The sequence below is a fragment of the Artibeus jamaicensis genome, unplaced genomic scaffold (assembly GCF_021234435.1).
Source record: "Artibeus jamaicensis isolate MK-2021 breed Jamaican fruit bat unplaced genomic scaffold, CSHL_Jam_final contig_391, whole genome shotgun sequence".
Lineage (NCBI taxonomy): Eukaryota > Metazoa > Chordata > Mammalia > Chiroptera > Phyllostomidae > Artibeus > Artibeus jamaicensis.
The window spans coordinates 6807765-6828026 of record NW_026521814.1 but is presented as its reverse complement, the minus strand read 5'-3'; the positions used below and the strand labels follow the sequence as shown (position 1 = coordinate 6828026).

Sequence of the window (20262 nt, the reverse complement as noted above, 5' to 3'; positions counted from 1 at the left end):
TGTGGGAGCAGAGGGGCCTCCAGCACTGGCTCCTTCCCGCAACAACACTTACCCGGTTACCACCTCCTTTTGCAGAGTGCTTGCTGCGTCTCCGCCTGACCCAGTCACCCAGCGTCCGTGGGTGGCAGTTGAGGAAACCCGTGGGACTGGGGCAGGCCGATGCTGGCAGCCCTGACAGTGTTCCTGGGTGTTGAGAAGCACATTTCAGTTTCGCCAATAAAGTCTCGAGAGTCTCTCATGAGAACAAAGAAAAAAAAAAAAGAAACGAAACTGGGAATCAAACCAAATTATGAAGGGATTGTTTTTTGATGATATAAATAGGACATTTAGGATTAACGAGAGAACCTCCATCTAGTTTTTCTTTGTTGGATAACCACAACTCGATCTTTACTCACGGAAGAGCTTAGGATCTGTGGAGGATTAAGCCCTGTTACTTCACTTTGCATTTCCTTTTCATTACAGAAAAATACACCGACTTTTTCAAAAAAGGAAGTTGAACCTGTAAGTGGCTGACTGCTCTGTGAAGTGCTGTTGATTTCAGTCAGACCCTCAGTAACTCACTGTGTAGCCTTTGGCAAGACATTTAATCTTTTTTTATTCCTTCCTTTCTTTCAATTCCAATAGCCACTAAATCATCCTATTTTCTTAAGGATTTGTCTATCCTTTTTCATCTCCAGAATCTCCATTCAAAGACAAAGACCGACCGACCTTGTTGCTTTTGCTCCCTGGCTGTAGCTGTGATGATAATCTTCCTCGCCTCTGGTCTTCCTCGTTTCCTGAACGCCTCTACATCATTCCTTTCCCCCACTTTCTTGTTCGTAGAGAGAGAGCAGCAGCAGCAGCAGTCCAGGGTGCTAATAGGGTCAGGCACAGCTTCCCTTACCTGCTGCTCAGACTTCATGGCTGGGCTCCTCAATGGTCTCAGTGCTTCTTTGCGCTTCTCCATCGTGCATGGCCTCTGGAGAAAAGAGGACCTGCCAGGGGCCTCTGCGGCTCTGGTGGTTCCTGCCCCAACCCCAGCCAAGAGCTTGGAGGTCTGAAGGGGTCAGTAGCTCCTGTCACCCATTTGGAATACATTTCAGGAAGCTCTGAACTATTGAATGTTGACTCTGTTAGTCTCCGGCCAAGTGTTGATTTGACCCGAGCCATTCACTTCATGCACAACTCAGGTTCCTTTCACGGATACTACTAGATGTAGTAGATGTTTGAGGGGGTGACTGCTCAGCTACAGTGTCACCCCCAAGTTTTAAGGAAATCAAGTTTCAGGTCAAATTTTGCCATTCATCAGCAATCAAGCCCCTAAAGAGTCCTCATAATTTGTTTGGCTCTTTGTTCTTCTAGGTGAAAAATTCACTGGAAGCAGACACACAAAATGTCAGATGCAGTTTTCTCGTACATTTGTACTTGGCTGGCATCTAGAAGCTCATGAGATATAGAACTGGTTAGGGATTTAGCTTAACCTCAGACCTAGCTGGAATCTTTATTTATGCAAGAGTGGGGAGTAAATCAAAATTATTTTAGCCACTCTCTGTGTGCTAAGTACCTTGACTTTTTACCAGTGAGATCCCATTCCTAACATGCATCACGCCTATCGACATGACCATGTTCCTGGATAATATCCTTCTTTACAGAATTTACCCGGCTCACACTGATCCTTACTTAGATACAGAAAACAGAAATATATCCTGCAGCTGCCTCTGGCATCCTGAATCCAGGGCTGCCAAACCCTTTCCACGTCCTGGGTCAGAATGCCAGTGGACCACCTGGGTCACAGTATCACAGCACTGTTATGTGGTGTGTGTCGGTGTATTTTCAGTAAATTTTAGACATCATAACAACACAGCTGGCAGACTAGTTTTGCAGGCTAAGTCAGGCGGGCAGAATTACTTTGTTTTGCTTTTTGACTTAAAAAAAACTTATTCCAATGACAACAACAAAAAAAGAGGTTTTACATAAAAATCTTGATGTTTGGCCTTCTTGGGGAAAATTGGAACATCTGCAACACCCAGTCTGCATTCCTCGGTGGCAGCTTTCTTTTCCAGCTGAATAGCAGAAGTCTGCTGTAGACTGAGAATGGGCTCCTGGGAAGGGCCCAGCACTTCCTAATATCTCCCTGCACTGAGACCAAGTACCAAGCGCCCGTAATCATGGAGATTGTGCTATTGGTTTTCAGGACTCTCTTCCCCCCTTTACATTCCTGTCTGGCCCCTGTAGTTACTTGAGTTTTTGACCCTTGCAGCTGTCAGGCGGTTTTTCTTGTTGGCTCAACACTTGTGCTTTGCTCGTGCTGTTTCTCTGAAAGGTCATTTCCCTTCAGGCTCACGTATCCAAATCTTAGCCTCATCTGTAGGGCCAGGGCCAGGGCGCCCTTGGATGCAAAGTCTTACATGGCTGTTACAGTCGTGGCTCCTCTGCTTGTACACAGTTAGCATGGTGTAGCATTTGGTTTAACACATTGGTCTGTTGCTTATTGTTTCATGTCTTATTTCTCCTGCATGGTAATATGTTCCCTTGAAGTCAGGAGGCATACCTTTTTCATATTGCGTATTGATCACTGTGGAAATGTTAATGCTCAGCCTAGTTACCTAGTTTTTTTTTTTAAAGGTATAGAAGAACAGTACCTTATTGATCTACTTAACAGTTATTGTGAAGCATATTTATATGTGGTAAAAAGAAGTGGGACAGTGTTATAAGTATGAAAGTAATATAAAAATAGGTGTAACCAAGGAGCCTGATAAGGGAACAAGGGCTCAGAAAGGGTGTAAGTGCCTTGATGGAGTCAGGCAGTTGGTGGATAATCTAGCCTTTGCTCTAACCACTGTGACACCCGCCCTTGCCAGCTGGGGCCATGCTGTTTCCTGGAGGATCTGCCACTCTGCAAATCAGGTAGCTAGCTACACGACCAAACCCTGAAAGTCCTCCTTAAGGCTTAGTATTCACACATCAAAGTAAAACAATTCAGTTACTTAAGTAGTACACCACGAATTAGGCCACCGTGAAGGATGCCCATCAAACTCACCACACCCTGACACAAAGGGGGCTGTGAAAAAGCCCAAGGCACCAAGCGTCAAGATGCCAAAGATACTTCTGTCAGGCAGAATGTCCTCTGCTGATGCCCCCCCTTAGTGGAGGGACCAGTGTGGACCAGACTGGCTGCTGTCAGAGCCTCAGCTGCAGAGGGAGCAGCACCATGAGGACAAGGAGTAAAAAGAAAGCAGTTTAGCAGGGCTGAGCTCAAGGTCTGCATTTGAGAATAGTGATAGCCGAGGCAGATGAGGAAAAGGGAGTCAGATTTGCATGCTGCGCTGTGGGATTTTGACCCTGCCCTGGGGGAGCGGGGAGGAAGGGTCTGGTGTGGTGGCTGGAGCAGGGCTCTGGGGGGCCCTGGGGATGGTGACTTGGGAGGCCGCTGCAGGAATCTTGGCTTAACCCAAGGCAGTGAAGTGGGGAAAGAGAGAAGTGGATGGATTCAAAAGAGGTGAGAACATTTTCAAAAGTTACAGGATGACACCTTTCTTTCTGGGGTGAGATGCAGTTATTCCTGGAGACAGGAAGTGGGGCTGGCTCACCGTGTGCAGCCTTGGATCCCGGGTGTCCAGAGAAATGCTCGTGGCTTCCGATCAGGTGTCGCTGGCTCCACCCCCTTTGTCTGTGTGGATGGCTCCCTTAGGAGACAAGGGTGCTTTTCCCTGCTCCTGCCCAGCCACCTCCTTCTCACTGTCATGTGAGCTGCCTGCACAGAATATACCAGTTGTCCTGTTTGCGCAAGCGCACTACGTACTGCGGTCACAATGTCCCGTTCCTCCGCACATACAAGTCTCTCTGCGTACACGTTAGCCACGCACCGCAGCGAGCTATGTTTATTCTGTAGTCGTACGTGTGAGTAGATGCTGAGGGTTTCTGCTTGTGTTTTCTGCTTGTGGAATTTTTTGTTTTGAGCTTTAAAGATGTTTAACCATCTGTTTATGAGTTTAAAGTGAGTGTTCTAAGTGGAAGCTATGAATAAATATGTGAATCATGAAAGATACATTGACGGCGTATGGTCAGTGAGGAAGTCCTACTACACATCGAACTTAGCTGTTTTTGCAGCTTAAAAGAAGGTCTGATGTAATCAGATGGTATTTTAAAGAATTTTTCAAAAATCTGATATTAAATGTAGATTTTTAAATCTGTATTATATCTTTTAGGAGAGAGTTTGAGGTTGCTTCAACAGTATTTAAAATAACCTTTTTTCCCCCTTAAAGCAGCTTTTACCCACGTCCTTAATTATTGACAGATGATATATATTTATATACTATTATGTTACAAAACCATTTTGATAAAAATGATATGTTTGATTCATTGTCGAACTTCTTTTCAGAAATAGAAATTAGGTTCAAAAGAATATTTTTGAAAGCCTTATCATATTCTTTTCCTCCATCCAAACGAATGACTCAATTCACCTTCCTCTTCTAAAAGAGAATGAATTTTATCTTCTTCTCCCTGAAGGTGACTGGTTCACAGTTTCCATAGACCTTTTTTTCCCCACAAGCCTCATTTTTCTGACTGCAATGTGAAAATTCTAAGGCTTTTAGAGTTTGGCACATGTGTTCAAATTAAATTTTATAGCATTTTCAAAATACACTTCTCAATATTAATATGAGGGTAGCTGTTGGAACAAAGACTCCATTTGCCAGTTTTTATTCTGTTTGCTTATAGTTGACATCCATTGGGATTTGAGTACATTTAAATGTAAATAAAATGAAATAGTATATTTCAACCCAGGGAACAGTGTTACTGCATAACTCAATACTACAGACATAAAGCTAATGCTAATATATTTTGACCTTGGTTTGTACTTGATGTTGGTTGTTGGTAATGGCTGGTATCCTGGCGATCAACGAAGGGCCCAGCAGAGGAGAAGTGTGTATGAGGGCAGTTCGAAGGGGCTCCCACTGCAGGCTTTTGAGGTGTGGACTGCCCTTTTCCTGACTGTTGACCAGCTTACTGTTGACCAGCTTACTGTCGAGCTGTTCTCGGGCTGGCTCTTTCTGGTAGGTCTGTACTGGCCTTAAATAACTGATGTTTACTGACTAATTTTAACCTTCAGTAAAAAGTTAAGAAATGCATGCATTAATCATCATTGGGTATTTCCTTCTCTACTGCCGTATACAAACATCATTTTTTGCATACATGCATGTATGTATATACAGTGTGCCTAGTTAATTCATTTTCTCACAGAAAGAACTTCTAGTGTGTAGTGGATATGAAGAACAGTATTACTTCATTCCATCTATACCTAGGAAAATTGTCCAGAAAGCAGACACTGGGAATAAACAGCCTTCGCTGACCGAGCTTTTTCTTTGTGTTGAATTGGTGCACGGAGACAGACCTGGGCATGCCTGCTCTCAGCATCTAGGTTTGTGGGTTTGCTGTTATGATTTTAGGCCACAGTGTCAGAGAACACTGTTTAAGCAAGGGCACAGGGATGTGGAAAATGGATGCTATACATTTTTTATTTAAAAATATAATAATTTACTTCCTGAACATTGATGATGTTGAATTAAAGAGCCTATAAGGTAATCATACTAAAAGAAGAACAAAATGAAACTATGTGACATGCTGATTTTATTGCCTCTGGTGCTTTTCTTATAAGTTATTTTCTGAAATGACTCTTAGCTAAATGCTAGGATCCTTCACATTTAGGGCTTTGGGAATGTGGGCTTATATTTTTTATTGATGTAACTGTTTGTGGTCAGTTCTGACTCTTGATACCTTTTTGGTGGGAACTGCCATTTGCTTTGCTGAGCATTGGGACTGGTGGCCTTGCTAACCTGTTACCGTCACGGAAGTGCAGCGGATGGCGGGTGGCAGGACCGTCCTAGCATGTAACTGAGGGACCTCAGTGGTATCTGGGACAGCTCACCACCGCTGTAAAGCTCATCAGGAAAAGAAGAGTTTGCAAAGTCAGAGTTTGTAAACATTATGTCTTACATAAAATAAGGGTGATTTTTTTTTTCCCTTTCAGATTTTGGGGTAAGTGCGTTCTTAGCAACAGGGGGTGATGTTACCCGAAATAAAGTAAGAAAAACATTTGTTGGCACCCCGTGTTGGATGGCCCCTGAAGTCATGGAACAGGTAAAAAACAAGTATGATTTGATTGACATAATGCAGTAGTACACATTAGTAACATACTAACATTTCATTCAGATCAACCACTTTACTAGAATGTATCATGCAACTGAATTTTCATTCCCAGCTGCTGGGCTTTAACAAACCAGTATCAAAGACGTGCATTCACAGCTGTGGGCTTCCAACACAAGGTGGACTTCATGGCGTGTGATGGGCCTGATGGATGATTTTGCTTTTTTCCTGCTTCCTTTCTTAGGTGAGAGGCTATGACTTCAAGGCTGACATGTGGAGTTTTGGAATAACTGCCATTGAATTAGCAACCGGAGCAGCGCCGTATCACAAGTATCCTCCCATGAAAGTAATTACCTTCGGAAATAATATGTCGGGTTTGAAATATGATTTCACAGAATCTGTTCTGTAGTCCTCTTAAATATAGTCATTTTTCTCTGAGACCTGAGGGGAATTAATGGAGGAATGCAGCCAAGTGAAATGTTGTTGGTGATGTTCTCTGTGGGCAGAACAGGACAAAAGTAGTAAAACGCCCGGCTTTGAAGCTCGCCTTATGTGCTTAGCCCTTAGCTGAGGGAAGAATGCGGTCCGACTGGACGATGGAGGCTGATGGCTGTGAATGCTGGCCATTAGTCTTTTGATAGCAGAATACCCCCAGCATTCCAAGGAAAATCTAAAAGTAGATGGTAGTGATATCATCTTTGCAGATGAATTTCCCAAATTTTCAGGCCTTTTAAAAAAAATGGCCTGTAAATTTACTTCTGTTTTCAGAGTGTCATATTGGTGACCCATTTGGAATAGCAAGCCCAGTATTTTTAGGAAGCAGCATACATTTGGATACTGTTTTCAGATTTTTGTTACTCCGGTAGCTGGCCTATATTGTAATGTTATTTCTCTCAGTTTCTGAGAGGATAGTATCAGGGCTAATTTACCCAATTGCATTTTGTTTTGAGGATGAAGTAGTTGAATGGAAATTGTGAAGGTATTTTACAGAAAGTATGGTCCATGTCTGTTTCAGCTTTTTCCTAGGAAAATATTGGGAAAATTTAAGAGGATTAAAAAAAAATCCACGAGGATAAAAAAGTTAAATAATTTCACTGATTAAAAAGTTAATACATACTTAGCATTGAAAATCTGGAAGTACAAATAAGAATAAAGAAGAAAACAATCAATCACTCATAATCTCATCAACTACAGTTAATCCATATTAAGGTTTCAGTACGATCCATTAATTGTTTTTCTCCCTTTATGTATATTTTTTCATGCACCTAAGATTTTGTGTGTGTGCCTGATTTCGCTGGTAAGTTGAGGCGTAAACAGTGGAAGTTAACTTTCAGAGTAACAGCACTGAAGCACATCTGAGGGTTTTTTTCTTCCATTCGTTTTTTTCTGTATTATTTTTTTTCTTATTTCTTGTTTTCTTTCTTTCCCAGCTCAGTGTTTCCCACCTGAATGCAGAGTCACATTGCTAATCCCAGCCCAGTCCTGAGGATTTTTCTTTGGACTTTACAGTTCTCTCCTTCTTCTGTTTGCTATTATCCCCCCTAACAATAAACTGTCACTTTAATCCTTCATCTATTCACACATCTGAAAAGTGTTTGAAAAGTGGCTTGGCATGTATAGCCTTTGCATAAATTGAGGCTGATTTATGCATTAATGAGCTTTATTCATTGTACAGATCAATAGTTTATTACAAATTCTTTTTCTTAAGCAAATAATTTTGATGTGTGAAGTGGTAGAGTTTTTACTTTTTTGATTCAAAGCTGTATTTTGTTTCTTCCCCTCCAAGAGCAGCTTGGCCTTTTGCTCTGGTTGTGGTTTTTAGCAACTCAGCTGTATTCTGGCTATCTTTGTGTCTTTAATTCTGTTTTGCCAAGCCTATAAGCAACTTTCTGTATGTTTTTTTCCCTTAAAAAAAAAAAAAGGAAATCATGTGCTACCTTCTGGGACGTTGTGCATTTATTTTTAGGGTTGGTACTGTTACAGAAGAAGCCTGGAGTACAGACAGTTCTTGCTTATGAACGACCTGTGCTCATGAACATTCACTGCTGCCCTGTCCCCTCCCCCCAGCCCCCCATCGCCCTCTTGCCCCACCTCCCGCTTTTCCAGCCAGAGCCCTGTCTTCACTAAGCCCAGGCTGGAGCTACGTGCTCCTCAAGGCCGAGTAAGAGCCAGTTCCCAGGAAGCTCTGTCCCCGTGGCTTTGGGAGATCATTCTTAACACATAGAGCAGATTTTGTAAGTTCTGTCGGTGGAATAACAAAAAGGTTAAAGAGCAGATTTGCAAAGAGAAATGAATACTTTCAATACACATTTTCTGTAAAGTTGTAATCATGGGAAAGCATGTTTGTACCCAAGCAAGTTGGTCTTTGATGTTTTTGTGAAAAACTGAAACCTCAGCTGCAGCAATTGCTAGACGGAGGTTTTGTCTTTATGTTTGTTTCTGTTGCAGGTGTTAATGTTGACTTTGCAAAATGATCCACCCACTTTAGAGACAGGAGTAGAGGATAAGGAAATGATGAAAAAGTACGGCAAGTCCTTTAGAAAATTACTTTCACTGTGTCTTCAGAAAGATCCTTCCAAAAGGTATGTCAAACTTGGTGGATGAGGTATTGACCTGGTTTGAGTCACAACAAAGCTTTTGTTTGTGGGGGGTGGGGGAAGGCTGGGTGAGGACAACTGCAAGGTACTTCTAGGTCAAGGGAAATCCTGCTCTGACCCCCAGATTTCCAGCCTGTTGGTGGGAAACAGCACAGGTCCAAGGGAAGGAAATAGATGGGGAGAGGGGAGAGGCAGAGGAACATTTTCAGTGTCAATAAGATCCACTGTGCTTGTTAGGTGTGGGCTCTGTCATCAAAGGAAATGAAAAAACAAATCAAAAGAAATTGGCAGCGGTGCGTTGGGAAGCTGAGCTAAAATTCTTCACTGTGTAGGTTGAGTTGACCTCTCAGGATCTGAATCTCCTGCCAGCTCCAGTGTACACCAGGCAGAGCTGTTGAATTTTACATGAGCTTTCTTTTAGTTGCAGAACAAGTTGTTTGTACTGTTTAAAAGATTATCAGTAAAGAAGATTAATATTTTTGCATTGGAAAGATTAATCACATAAACAGAAGTAAATCGTTTTAAATTAACTTTAGAATTTCCTCTTTATTCTTCGGCGATCACCCCATGCTGTTGTGTGTCTGAGTTTGTTCCTTCTTCATTTCTGTGACTTTGCAATATTCTGAGTGGTCATAAGAGAGCAGGTCTGTCCTTTATCTCTGAGAGGAGGATGTGAACCCCACACAGTCCTGGCCTGGGCAGGTTCCGCTGTAGGGCGTGGCTGTGTGTGTGCCGTCCCAACACGCGGTGAACGGGGACTGCAGGCCGGGGAGGACTCTGAAGTTACTTGCTACCCTCATCTACCCTTGGGGCCAATTTGATACTAATATTTTAAAAGGTAAAAACGAGCTTCTTTTCTGAAACTTTCTTTTTTAAGGAGGGACCCTGCTTTTTAAAAAAGAATTCCTTTATTCCTCTCTTAAATTCTTTATGAAACTCAAGCCTTTTAGCTTTACACAGTAATCTGCTGCTTGAGCAGGCTCCCCCCTCTACATTTAGCACAGTTGACATTATTTTACCCATTCTTTGTGGCTGCTCTCTCCATTCCTTTACATTTTACTGATTTTGTTTCCAGTCTTTTCTGTATTGGTCACCTTTCTCGTGGAGTCAGGTCTGAAGACTGCTATTAAACATCTTGAAATTCTTTATTTTAAAAGGGAGGTTTATTATGTCACACTTATGGACTTTTTGTCCTTAAACATCTTAGTTATCCTTTTTATTTGATTTGTAAGGCTTGTTTTCCTGTGAGTTTACAGTGGTCTTTCATTAAGGTTACTTCTTCACTCTCCAGTTGGGTGGAAACGCTCCTAGATTTTAATTTTGTTCTTCAACACTTGCTTGCCTTCCCCGTGTATTTGGTGTCATCTCCAAACATCAATTTTTGGCATCACCAAGGAAACAGTTTAATTTTCCGAAGTCCCAAAGGTACATGTCTTCCAAGATGTGTTATTACCGATGGTCTTTGTGGTGCCGGAGCTGGTTGAGACTCCACCTAGTGGTGGTGGTGTGTAATGTCGCACAATTCCAGCTCTTGCAGTAAATGATTCTGTAGTGTAGAACTGTTAGTGTGCTTAATGATGTAGCAGAATCTTTCTTGAGAAGATTTGTAATTTGGCCAAAATAAATTAGATTAGATCATCATACATTATATTTAACAAATCATTCTTAATTCTTAATAATCTTGAAAGTCTTTATAGGTTTTATTTATTTTGTGAACTCAAATATCAGGTTTCCACTACCAACCCCCCAAAAATTTTTTTAGAAAAGAGCCATACATTTAAATTTTTACATAGTATTTCCCTCAAAATACTTTCTTAGTGACATTATTAATCTATGAACTATTAGTAGTTTAAGGGCTTCTTTTCTGTATCATAATCCATTCTCACTAGGACACAATTGTCCTCTGTGACAGAGTGTACAAACTTCCCACACGATTTTTTCTTTTCATAAAAACATGTGAGTGGGAAGTTTGGGAAGCTGGGAGCTTCATGAAATGTAAGAATGGAAAAAAAGGAATATGTTGAATTATTTCTTATATAGGGTGCCATTTTCAAATATGTATTCATTCCTGAATTAGTAAGTCAACATGAAATTACTGCATAGCTCTAAAGAGACCATGAACATTTCCTGCCTCCTCTACCTTTGTGTGTGTTGAACCAGGGCTTCCTCCTCTTCCTCCTCTTCCTCCTCTTCCTCTGTCCCTCTCCCACCTGTCTTGTTAGAGTGAGACTCCCCCGGGTGAGAGTCCAAGCTCCACCTGACTGTCTTCTGTGTGACTGAGTTTCCTTGTCTGTGAAATGGGCCGCATCACACCCCCTTCATAGGACCACTGTGAGGGTGGAGTGAGACAATACACTGGGAATGGACGGCACAGTGCCTGGGGCTCCTCACCATTCAAGGGATTGGGATTGCTATTCACTATCTGCCTTTTTCTTCTTGACTGAATGGAGTTTTTGCCAAGTTTAGTTTTCCTACCATATGTTGAATACATGTCCCTTGTATTCACATACCATACTGTGTACATACATTGAATTACATATCAATTTCCTCCTGAGCCTGTACATTTTTTTTAGAAAGGAAGCCTGTGCTACTCATTATTATATCTTTCTGTCCACAGTGTCTGGTCTGTCTGTCTTACATATTCAGGGCTATTTCTTTTTTTTTAAGATTTTATTTATTTATCTTTAGAGGGGAAGGGAAGGAGAGAGGAAGAAAATTATTAATGTATGGTTGCCCTTCGTGTGTCCCCTGCTGGGAACTGGCCTGCTGGGAACTGGCCTGCAGGGAACCAGCTTGCAACCCAGGCATGTGCCCTGATTGGGAATAGAACCGTGATTGTCTGGTTCGCAGGCCCGCGCTCAATCCACTGAGCTACACCAGCCAGGGCTCAGGGCTGTTACTTGAATAACTGGAGACACTTGGGTGTTTGCAACTTAGGGGATGATTTTGTACTAACTGAAAGAATTTCAGAAACAAACCTAATTCTAGTGGGTTGAAGAGCGAATGCAAGATTTGTGATAATTTATTGATTGCCTGCATATAGATAATGTACTTGTTACCTGAAAGCAGTCAAATGATACCAAAACCCTGGCCTTGCTGAGTACCATTTTAGCAGAGAATGAAAACAGGTCCCAGGGCAACGGGGACCAGAACAGAGTTCCTCCTGAGCAGCAGCCCTCAGGCGAGCTGGGAAGGGATTCTGCCTTCTCTCACCCTGGAGACTCACGGACCTTTCCTTAAAAAAAGTTGGCGTGTGGGAGCTGTTTGCCTCATTGAAGTCTGTGTGCCCTGCACAAGCATGTACAAAAAATTGTTTATATTTGCATAATAACATGTTGCTCTTTCTTTAAAAAGTAAGCCTTAATCTTGTAGATTATGTCCTTCCAATATAAAAGGGGACAGCATTTCCTTTGAGCAACAAGGGTGTGGATGTTGCATAGATAAATCCATTAGAAAAGAATAAAACTTGAATATTTCATTTCGGGGGAGGGGTGGAGGGAGACATGCAGCTCAGCCTGAGGTCATCGAGCTGTTAGGAATTATAATGCAAATTGTTAAAACTACTTAAACTGTGCCATATTCATCCCAAATCCTTTGAAAATTATTTTAAGTCTCAGTGGACTTTGGTTCATCCATATGTATTAACTGAATTCTTGAACAGATTTTCTTCTGAGAATGTTGGGACTTGCAGACTCCCGCATTGTTTTTAAGGATTTAAAATGGAATCATCCTTCAAAACCGAGACCATTATTTTGGTTGCTGAAATAACATGTCTCATAACACAGTGTGTGCATTTGTAAGACATTGGGTTGCCTGATCATTGATATCGGCCACGTAAGACGCAGCTGCTTGCAGAATTCCCTCTCCTGTAGGACTTCGCTGAGGGGCAGGCAGCACTGATAGTCCCGTGTTAACTGGCAGCTGCTGTGGCATGGAACTAAAACAAAACGCACAAAAAACTGAAGTCAGGTGGGTAGCTCAGCTCTCCCACTGCAGCTTTCCTCACACCTTCAGTATCACTTTCTTCTCTGTCTCATTTTCCTCGTTCTTTCTGTTAGAAACGTGTCAGAAACAGAGGCGGGAGGAACCAGGTGATCCGATCCAAGTGCCTTTATTTGATGCTGTGCTTACAGGGCGGCTGAGTTGGGGTCCACTTCATGGGGGGCGTGGCAGGAGTGGGTTTTTTTAAAGAAAAAGCACAGGGTTTGTGAGGGGATAGGGGAGGGGTTAGTCTCTTGTTCTTCCAGGCTGTGAGCAGGAACGAGGTGGTCAGGTGAAGGGCCGACTGTTCCCAGGGGCAGGAGGGTCAGTCTGGCCCCTGGCGGTCGTGGCTGGCGCCCAGGTGTCTGCTGCGTGCGGTGGGAGAGAGTTTCAGTGGAGCCGCAGGCTACCAAGGGAGTCGGGACAACTGAGTCACAGGCAGTCCAGAGGGTTGGAATCTGGCCTGACAAGGTCATGAGCAGTCTGGGCAGTGGGGAACTGGCCTGACCCTTTCACTCTCCAGTTCCATTTTTTTATACTTTCTCATGGGATCAGTTTGGCACATGGATTTGACTCCAAAGCTATAGACACCTGAGCTAACATGAGCACCAAAGGACCTGTTATTTAGTACTCTGTTCGAGTAGAAATCACCTACTGGTTAACACTAATATTAAGCTTATAAAGAAAGGAATGTGCCTTCTTTAAACCCTTTCTTGATTGTCCTATCATTGCATTTATTGACGAAGTCTAAGAGTGGAGTGCAGAGAAAGGAGTTTTCTCTGTAGCCTGCTTTTCCCTTTACAGTTGGGTTGCCATGGAAATGACCTTGCTGGGAAAGAGAAAGTATTTTCCCAGCCCTGAGTCTCAAGGTATGTCTGGCATTTCCCAGCCTTCTCTGTACATTGGGCCTACACTTGACCCTTACTGTGCAGAAGGAAGAGGTGGGGGTGCAGAGAAGAGACAGACACATTTTGGCTTTCTGCCCCAGCACGTCCACTGTGTACAGAACTCCCCCTTTTACTTATTTAGTTGTTTATTTTTGGTGGGGGGCTAGCATGAGTCTTATTTTCATGACATCGTTCTGCTGTTTCCTACTATATTGAACAGATGCTTAGACTGTGAGTGCGAAGTCTTGCCCAAGGAGTTATTATTCTTTGTCCGAATGGCTAGTAGCATTTCTTTTACTGTGTGGTTTATTGTGGTATGACTTTGAGCTGTGGCAGTTTTCTGCTCTGTGCTAGGCAGTGGGGCTATAAAAACGAATATTGCGTGGTCCATGTGTGGAGGGGGTTATAACCTAGTGTGTGGGTGGGTGGGAGGTGGGAGACAAGAACAGAGTTACAGAATGGGCATATGGCTGGATTGGTATGTGAGCGTGGAGTAGGGAGCAGTGAATTTGACTTGTAGGAACTGGGAGGAGTATGTCTGAAGATGCTGACATTTAAATTGGCTCTTGATCTCTAAACAAGGGTGTGGCAGTTTTTTATAAAAAGAGCAGCAAAGCAACCAATGGGAGACTTTGGCCAAGATGGAGGCGTAGGTGGAAATACTGTGCTTCCTCACACAACCAAATTTAAGGACAACAAAGATTTAGAAACAAAAACACAACCAAAACTGACAGAAAATTGAACTGTACCGAAGTCCGACAACAATGAACCATTCATCCAGACCTGTAAGAGGAGCGGAGCCCATGGCCTGCAGAGAAGGGTTGCAGCAGGGAAAAGTGGTGGCTGCCGGACCGACCCAGGTATGCAGGCAGCGGTTGGCAGATCCCAGGTGTGGGGTGGCAACGAGCAGACCCAGTGAGGGCGCAAGGCAGGTGGCTGACCGCGGTCACACATTCACACACAGATAAACCAGGTGAAAAAACAGACAGTGAGGCAGACCACACAATGCAGGGCCCCAGAGCTGGGAAATAAAGCCTAAAAGCACTGATTGAAAAAACTTTCAGGGGTTGAGGTGTTGGGAGAGGCTCCCAGCCTCACAGGAGAGTTTGTTTGAGAGACCCACAGGGTCCTTAAATGTACACAAGCCCACCCACCCAGGAACCCAATTTGCTTGTGGGAAGCGGCAGAGGGTACTGAAATCCGAGACAGAGCGAGAGCAGAACAAATGCCATTGCTCCCTCTCTGACTGTGCCCCCAGTCACAACCCAGCAACTGGGTTGACCTGCCCCATGAATATCTAAGCTTTTGCCCCTCATACATAACAGGTACAAACAGACCAAAACATGATGGCTCAAGAAGAAGAACAGCTCAAAACCCCAGAGCCAATACTTCTAAGTGACCAAGAGATAGCCAACCTATCGGATGCACAGTTCAAAACACTGGTGATCTGGATGCTCACAAAACTGCTTGATTTTAGTCAAAAATTAGATGAAAAAATGAAGGTTACACTAAGCGAAATGAAGCAAAATGCACAGGGAACCAATAGGGATGGAAAGGAAACTGGGACTCAAATCAATGGGGTGGACTAGAAAGAAGAAAGAAACATCCAACCAGAAAAGAATGAAGAAACAAGAATTCAAAAAGATGAGGAGAGGCTTGGGAACCTCCAGGACATCTTTAAACATTCCAACATCCGAATTATAAGGGTACCAGAAGGGGAAGAAGAAGAGCAACAAGTGGAAAACTTTTGAACAAATAATGAAGGACATGTTCCCCAATCTGGCAAAGGAAATAGACTTCCGGGAAGTCCAGGAAGCTCAAAGAGTCCCAAAGAAGGTAGACCCAAGGAGGAACACACCAAGGCACATCATAATTGCATTAGCCAAGATTAAAATGAAGGAGAGAATTTTAGAAGCAGCAAGAGATAAGGGGACAGTCACCTACAAAGGAGTTCCCATCAGACTGTCAACTGATTTCTCAAAAGAGACCTTCTAGGCAAGAAGGGGCTGGAAAGAAGTATTCCAAGTCATGAAATCCAGAGACCTACATCCAAGATTGCTCTACCCAGCAAAACTTTCCATTAGAATGGAAGGGCAGATCAAGTGCTTCCCAGATAAGGTCAAGTTCAAAGAGTTCATCATCGCCAAGCCCTTATTATATGAAATGTTAAAGGGACTTATCTAAGAAAAAGAAGATAAAAACTGTGAACAGTGAAAGGACAGCAAACTCATAGTTATTAACAACCACACGTAGAACAAAAGCAAACTAAGAGGACAGCTAGATCAGGAGTGGAGCCACAGAAATGGAGATCACGTGGAGGTTTAGCAACAGGGGAGTGGGAGGAGGAGAAGGGGGAAAAGATACAGAAAATAAGTAGCATACATGGTAGGTAGAAAATAGATGGGGGGAGGGCAACAATAGTATGGGAAATGTAGAAGCTAAAGAACTTGTGACACATGGACATGAACTTTATAAAGGGGGGGAATGGGAGGAGGAGGTGGTGTGCAGGGTGGAGGGGAATGAATGGGGGGAGAATGGGACAACTGTAATGGCATAATCAATAAAATGTATTTAAAAAACTCAAAAAAAAAGAATGGTTAAGCAAGGAAAGTAAGTTGTGCTTTGTCACGAAAGAGCAAGGTGGGTGAGAACATCATTGTAACTGGAAGAGGGAGTTCACACAGGACGTGATGGGAAAGGAGGATGGAAAAGTCAGAGCCTCTCAGGCCACTGAAATCTATTAAGACAAATAAGAAATCTCGTCTTTTTAGAGGCCGAGTTTCGGGCCGCTGGAGACATACACAGTTTGCACATCGTTGCACTCAGTGACGTTTCCTGATTGTTTTATGTGCCTGGATGGTGGGCTGGAATGAGGAAGAGAGAGGTGGCAGGGAGTTGAACTGGGAGGTGGAGGAAATGAGCATTGCAACTGAAACAGTGGCTTTGAGTCCTTTAAGTATCCTAAGTGTCCTCAGTTTCTTTTCAGTTTTAAAACATTCAGCCCAAGTTATTTTGGATACCTCCTGGTGTTTTGAAATTTTGTGTCGTGTTTTGAAGTTCCATGCGTGGTGGCAGATCTCGCTCAGTCCCTTCTGTGATGAGTGGCTCTCGTACTGGGTCCCGTGGGACCGCTCCGCCTCCTCCCGTACACGGTTCTGGGTTCTGACGTTACTCTTCTGGTCCAGCCTTGCAGTCTCCCTCCTCTGCTTAGGTGTCGGTCGCTGAAGGCCAAATTTGTGTCTTTCATTTTTACTTCTCGTATAGTATGCCTGGCATCTAGCGTAACGCCTGACAGGTAGGAGATGCTCAATAAATATGTATTTTCCAAGATGGAGAATAAAGGGATGGATTGGAGTAGCTGGAGGCCAAAGACATTGCCGGTGATCGGTAAGAGTACACGTTAAAAATAACAACCAAAGTTAAATCACGTGAAAGAGCAGCACCATTTTTGGTTCCATAACCAAATGTGGCTCTTTAACAAGGTCCATATTCACAAATTTGAATGAGCGCACCAAGGGACTTGGCACACAATGTGTAAACCGCAGCCCACCCGTTGTTTAGACCTTTATTTACTTAAAGCAGTGAGCACTTCGCGGTTGTTTATTGCAGCAGATGTGGCCATCGGAGTGTCTCTCCAGGCACCTGCAGCGAGGGTTCCACTTGGCCATGAGGGAAAGAGCAGGAACGATTTAAATTTCTGTTCCTTTGCACAGAAACACAGTTGAGGGCCCTTGTCGATTTAGGCAATTTGTGCGTCGTTGCACGTAGTGACACTTCCTGATTCTTTTAGATCCTTGGGTTTGGTCCCGGGAAACATTTTAATGGAGCTTCCTGGCTCCAAAGAAGTGGTTTTTAACCTCTTCAGATGTGAGAATCCTTTCAAATGTGCACCGTCTCCAGGTAACACTTAGCTCCTTGGCTTGTCATCACCTGAGAGGATGCCTAATGATGCTCATAATGGTCCTCTCTCACCTCCCGTTTTTTTTATTATGAAAAATTTAAAGCATACAGAAAAGGCAGAAAACAGTACAATGTTTACTTCTATACTACCACCTAGATTCAACAATTAAGATTTTTCATATCTGTTATATCCATCTATCAACATTTTGCTTGCTGAACAGTGAAAATAAGTAATAAGACTCACTGCTTGAGCTTGCCTTCCGTACAAATAAAGACCTGCTCCTACTTGACCACAGTACTTTTCCACATCTGAGCAAATGAGCAGTCATTTCCTAAAATTGTCTAATACCTGGCATATCCACTTAGCTCTGATTACTTCCAAATGTCTTAAGTAGCTTCTCTTTCCCTTTCAAATGCAGGATTCAAGCCAGGGTCACGTGTTGCCTTTGGTGTTATGTTTCTTTAGTCTTTTAAGATCTGGAATGGGACCCTCACGACTCCCCTTTTGCTCTTTGATACTGATTTTTGAGGAATTGGGCCAGTTGTCTTGCTGACTATCTGTAGTCTAGATTTATGTGATTTTTTTCCTACATTGCTGCTGGTTTTAGAAGGAACTGTCAATGAAGGAAGCTCTGCTTTTTGGAATAGTGCCAGCAAGTACTCAACAGAAGTAGAAAATCATCAGTACTGTGCCACCTCCTATGAACTAATTTTTAAGGCAAAGATACTAATAAAGTCATCAGGTAAAATGTTTTGGGGAGCAGGATAGTCATACAGAGTAGAGATCACAGGCCTGGGGACCAGCTAGTGAAAGTTAGCATCCCTCCCAGTGAAATCGCCTAACAGCATGTGCCCTTGACCTGCTGCAGTGAAGGTGTACACAGCGACATCTGGATAGTATTTCCCCCCAAATTCTTGATTCAACCTTGTGAAGCCTCCAGACCTGATGTTGAGTTAACAGGAAATGAGTTTGCATTTTATTAATCACCATCACATTTACCTTCCCCCGAAGAACAATGAGTGGTCCGTGTACCCTGGAGACAGTGTTACTTTGGGGGGAGGGTGCAGACAGAGTGTGCACGCATGGCGTGTGGGCCCCCTCGCGGTTCCTGCCTTTCTTGGGGAGTCTCCGAGCCCTGTGGACTGTAGTTTCTTGGCAGAGTCATAGCGCAGCTTGTGTGGCTTCTTAATAAAGGCAGGAATTCAGCTCACGGGTGCGTCAGTGTGCCACCTTTTAGACAGTGCTTAGTGAAGTGTGAGGGGTGAAGGGTGGAAAACTAATCACGCCCCAAATAGTTAACTGAAGAGGTGTGTTTTGCAGTAGAGGAGTTTGAAAGGAACTGGAAAATTAGCACTATTTTATTTGGTGCCAGCTTGTGATTAATTTAGTGTCTGGTTTTACTAGTCCTAAAACTGGTCTTCCCGAAAAACACTAGGATTGAGTTGTTTCATCAAGGCAGTGTATTTATCGAGTGGTCATTGTTTCAACTCTGATTTATTATTGATCTTTCAGGCCCACAGCAGCAGAACTTTTAAAATGCAAATTCTTCCAGAAAGCCAAGGTAACATGCTTAAAAACCCCAAGTAAATCTGCTATTTTGAAATCACTGTGAATTTCTGTGTCTCTCATTTGATGTTAAAATGCGGGGAATATTTGTTTTGCAGAACAGAGAGTACCTGATTGAGAAGCTGCTTACCAGGACACCAGACATAGCCCAAAGAGCCAAAAAGGTAAGGAAGCACGTCAGCCCTCCTGACCCAGGGAAACGGACCCCTAGGAAAAGGAGGAAAGAGGTTTCCACGTGCTCAGGATGTGATTCTTCGGAGGCTGTGTGATTAGTGGTTACTCACGTAACTGCATTCTGCCTTTTGGTTATCTCAGTGTGCTGTCCCCTGTTTGGGTGTGGAAACAATGGGAAACTCAAATGATTGCATTTTTCCATTTATGTGCTGTGCTTCAAGAAGGTCAGAGGGGAGGGGACTGTCATCAGTTTTGAACACTGGAGAGGTAAGATGTCCTTGAACACCTTTTGTTTGGATTTTACAGAAGAGGAAGAGTCTTTTTAAAGCAGTTTGAAATGACAAAAGGAAAAACAAAACTTTTGTTTTCAGTGGTTATTTGGAATTTCTGTGGGGTGTTGTATCTGTTCTTTCCTCCTAAAAGACCCTGTGGTGCCTTTTGTAGTCTACCTTATGTTAACCAAGTTTTTGATGGCTTGAAAAACTTTTCATTCTAGCTTTCAGAACTTTAAAATGGAATGTATGTTTGAGTATATTTATGTGTTTAACCGGGGTTTTATTTATTGGTGATGACTGATTTCATTGTGGCATGAAACCTAACAAAATTTAAGCTCTGTTTTGGTTTAGTTGGATTTTAAAATTATATTAGATATCTATAGTTAAAAATCGTTATGGAGTCACAGACTTAGAAAGGGGGGCCCCCGTTTTTACAGTTATTAGGAAAGCCACCGTGACTTGTCTGCTCTGTAATTAAAGTTGTCAGAGACATGCGCACGAGTGATTACATCTCATCCTGCCTCGCTGTATGTAACTTTGAATGTTAGCTTCTAGACATTGCCTTTCTGAAAACATTCTGTGTGGAATGCCTTTTGCTAATGCTTCAGAATTGTTTTAAACAGACTTCAAGAAGTGACCCATTCCGTGCAGGCATCTGAGGCACCTCTGCGGGGCCAGCAGTCCTCTGTGGGGTGGGCTGGTTCTGGGCCTGTGGGCCTGGGCCAGGGAAAGGGCGTTGCAGTGCAGAGACCTGAGCA

General features: G+C 43.1%; 1 protein-coding gene across 4 annotated transcripts in view; it reads left to right on the top strand.

Annotated features, from left to right (window-relative positions):
* The window catches only part of STK39 (serine/threonine kinase 39), a 279398-nt gene that overhangs the window by 87764 nt on the left and 171372 nt on the right, over positions 1-20262 (top strand). For all 4 annotated transcript variants that reach the window (XM_053665140.1, XM_037140707.2, XM_053665141.1 and 1 more), the window contains exons 6-10: positions 6008-6117; positions 6368-6469; positions 8572-8705; positions 19002-19050; positions 19154-19219. In XM_053665140.1, the coding sequence (XP_053521115.1) occupies positions 6008-6117; positions 6368-6469; positions 8572-8705; positions 19002-19050; positions 19154-19219 (461 nt within the window). The remainder of the gene's footprint in view (positions 1-6007; positions 6118-6367; positions 6470-8571; positions 8706-19001; positions 19051-19153; positions 19220-20262) is intronic.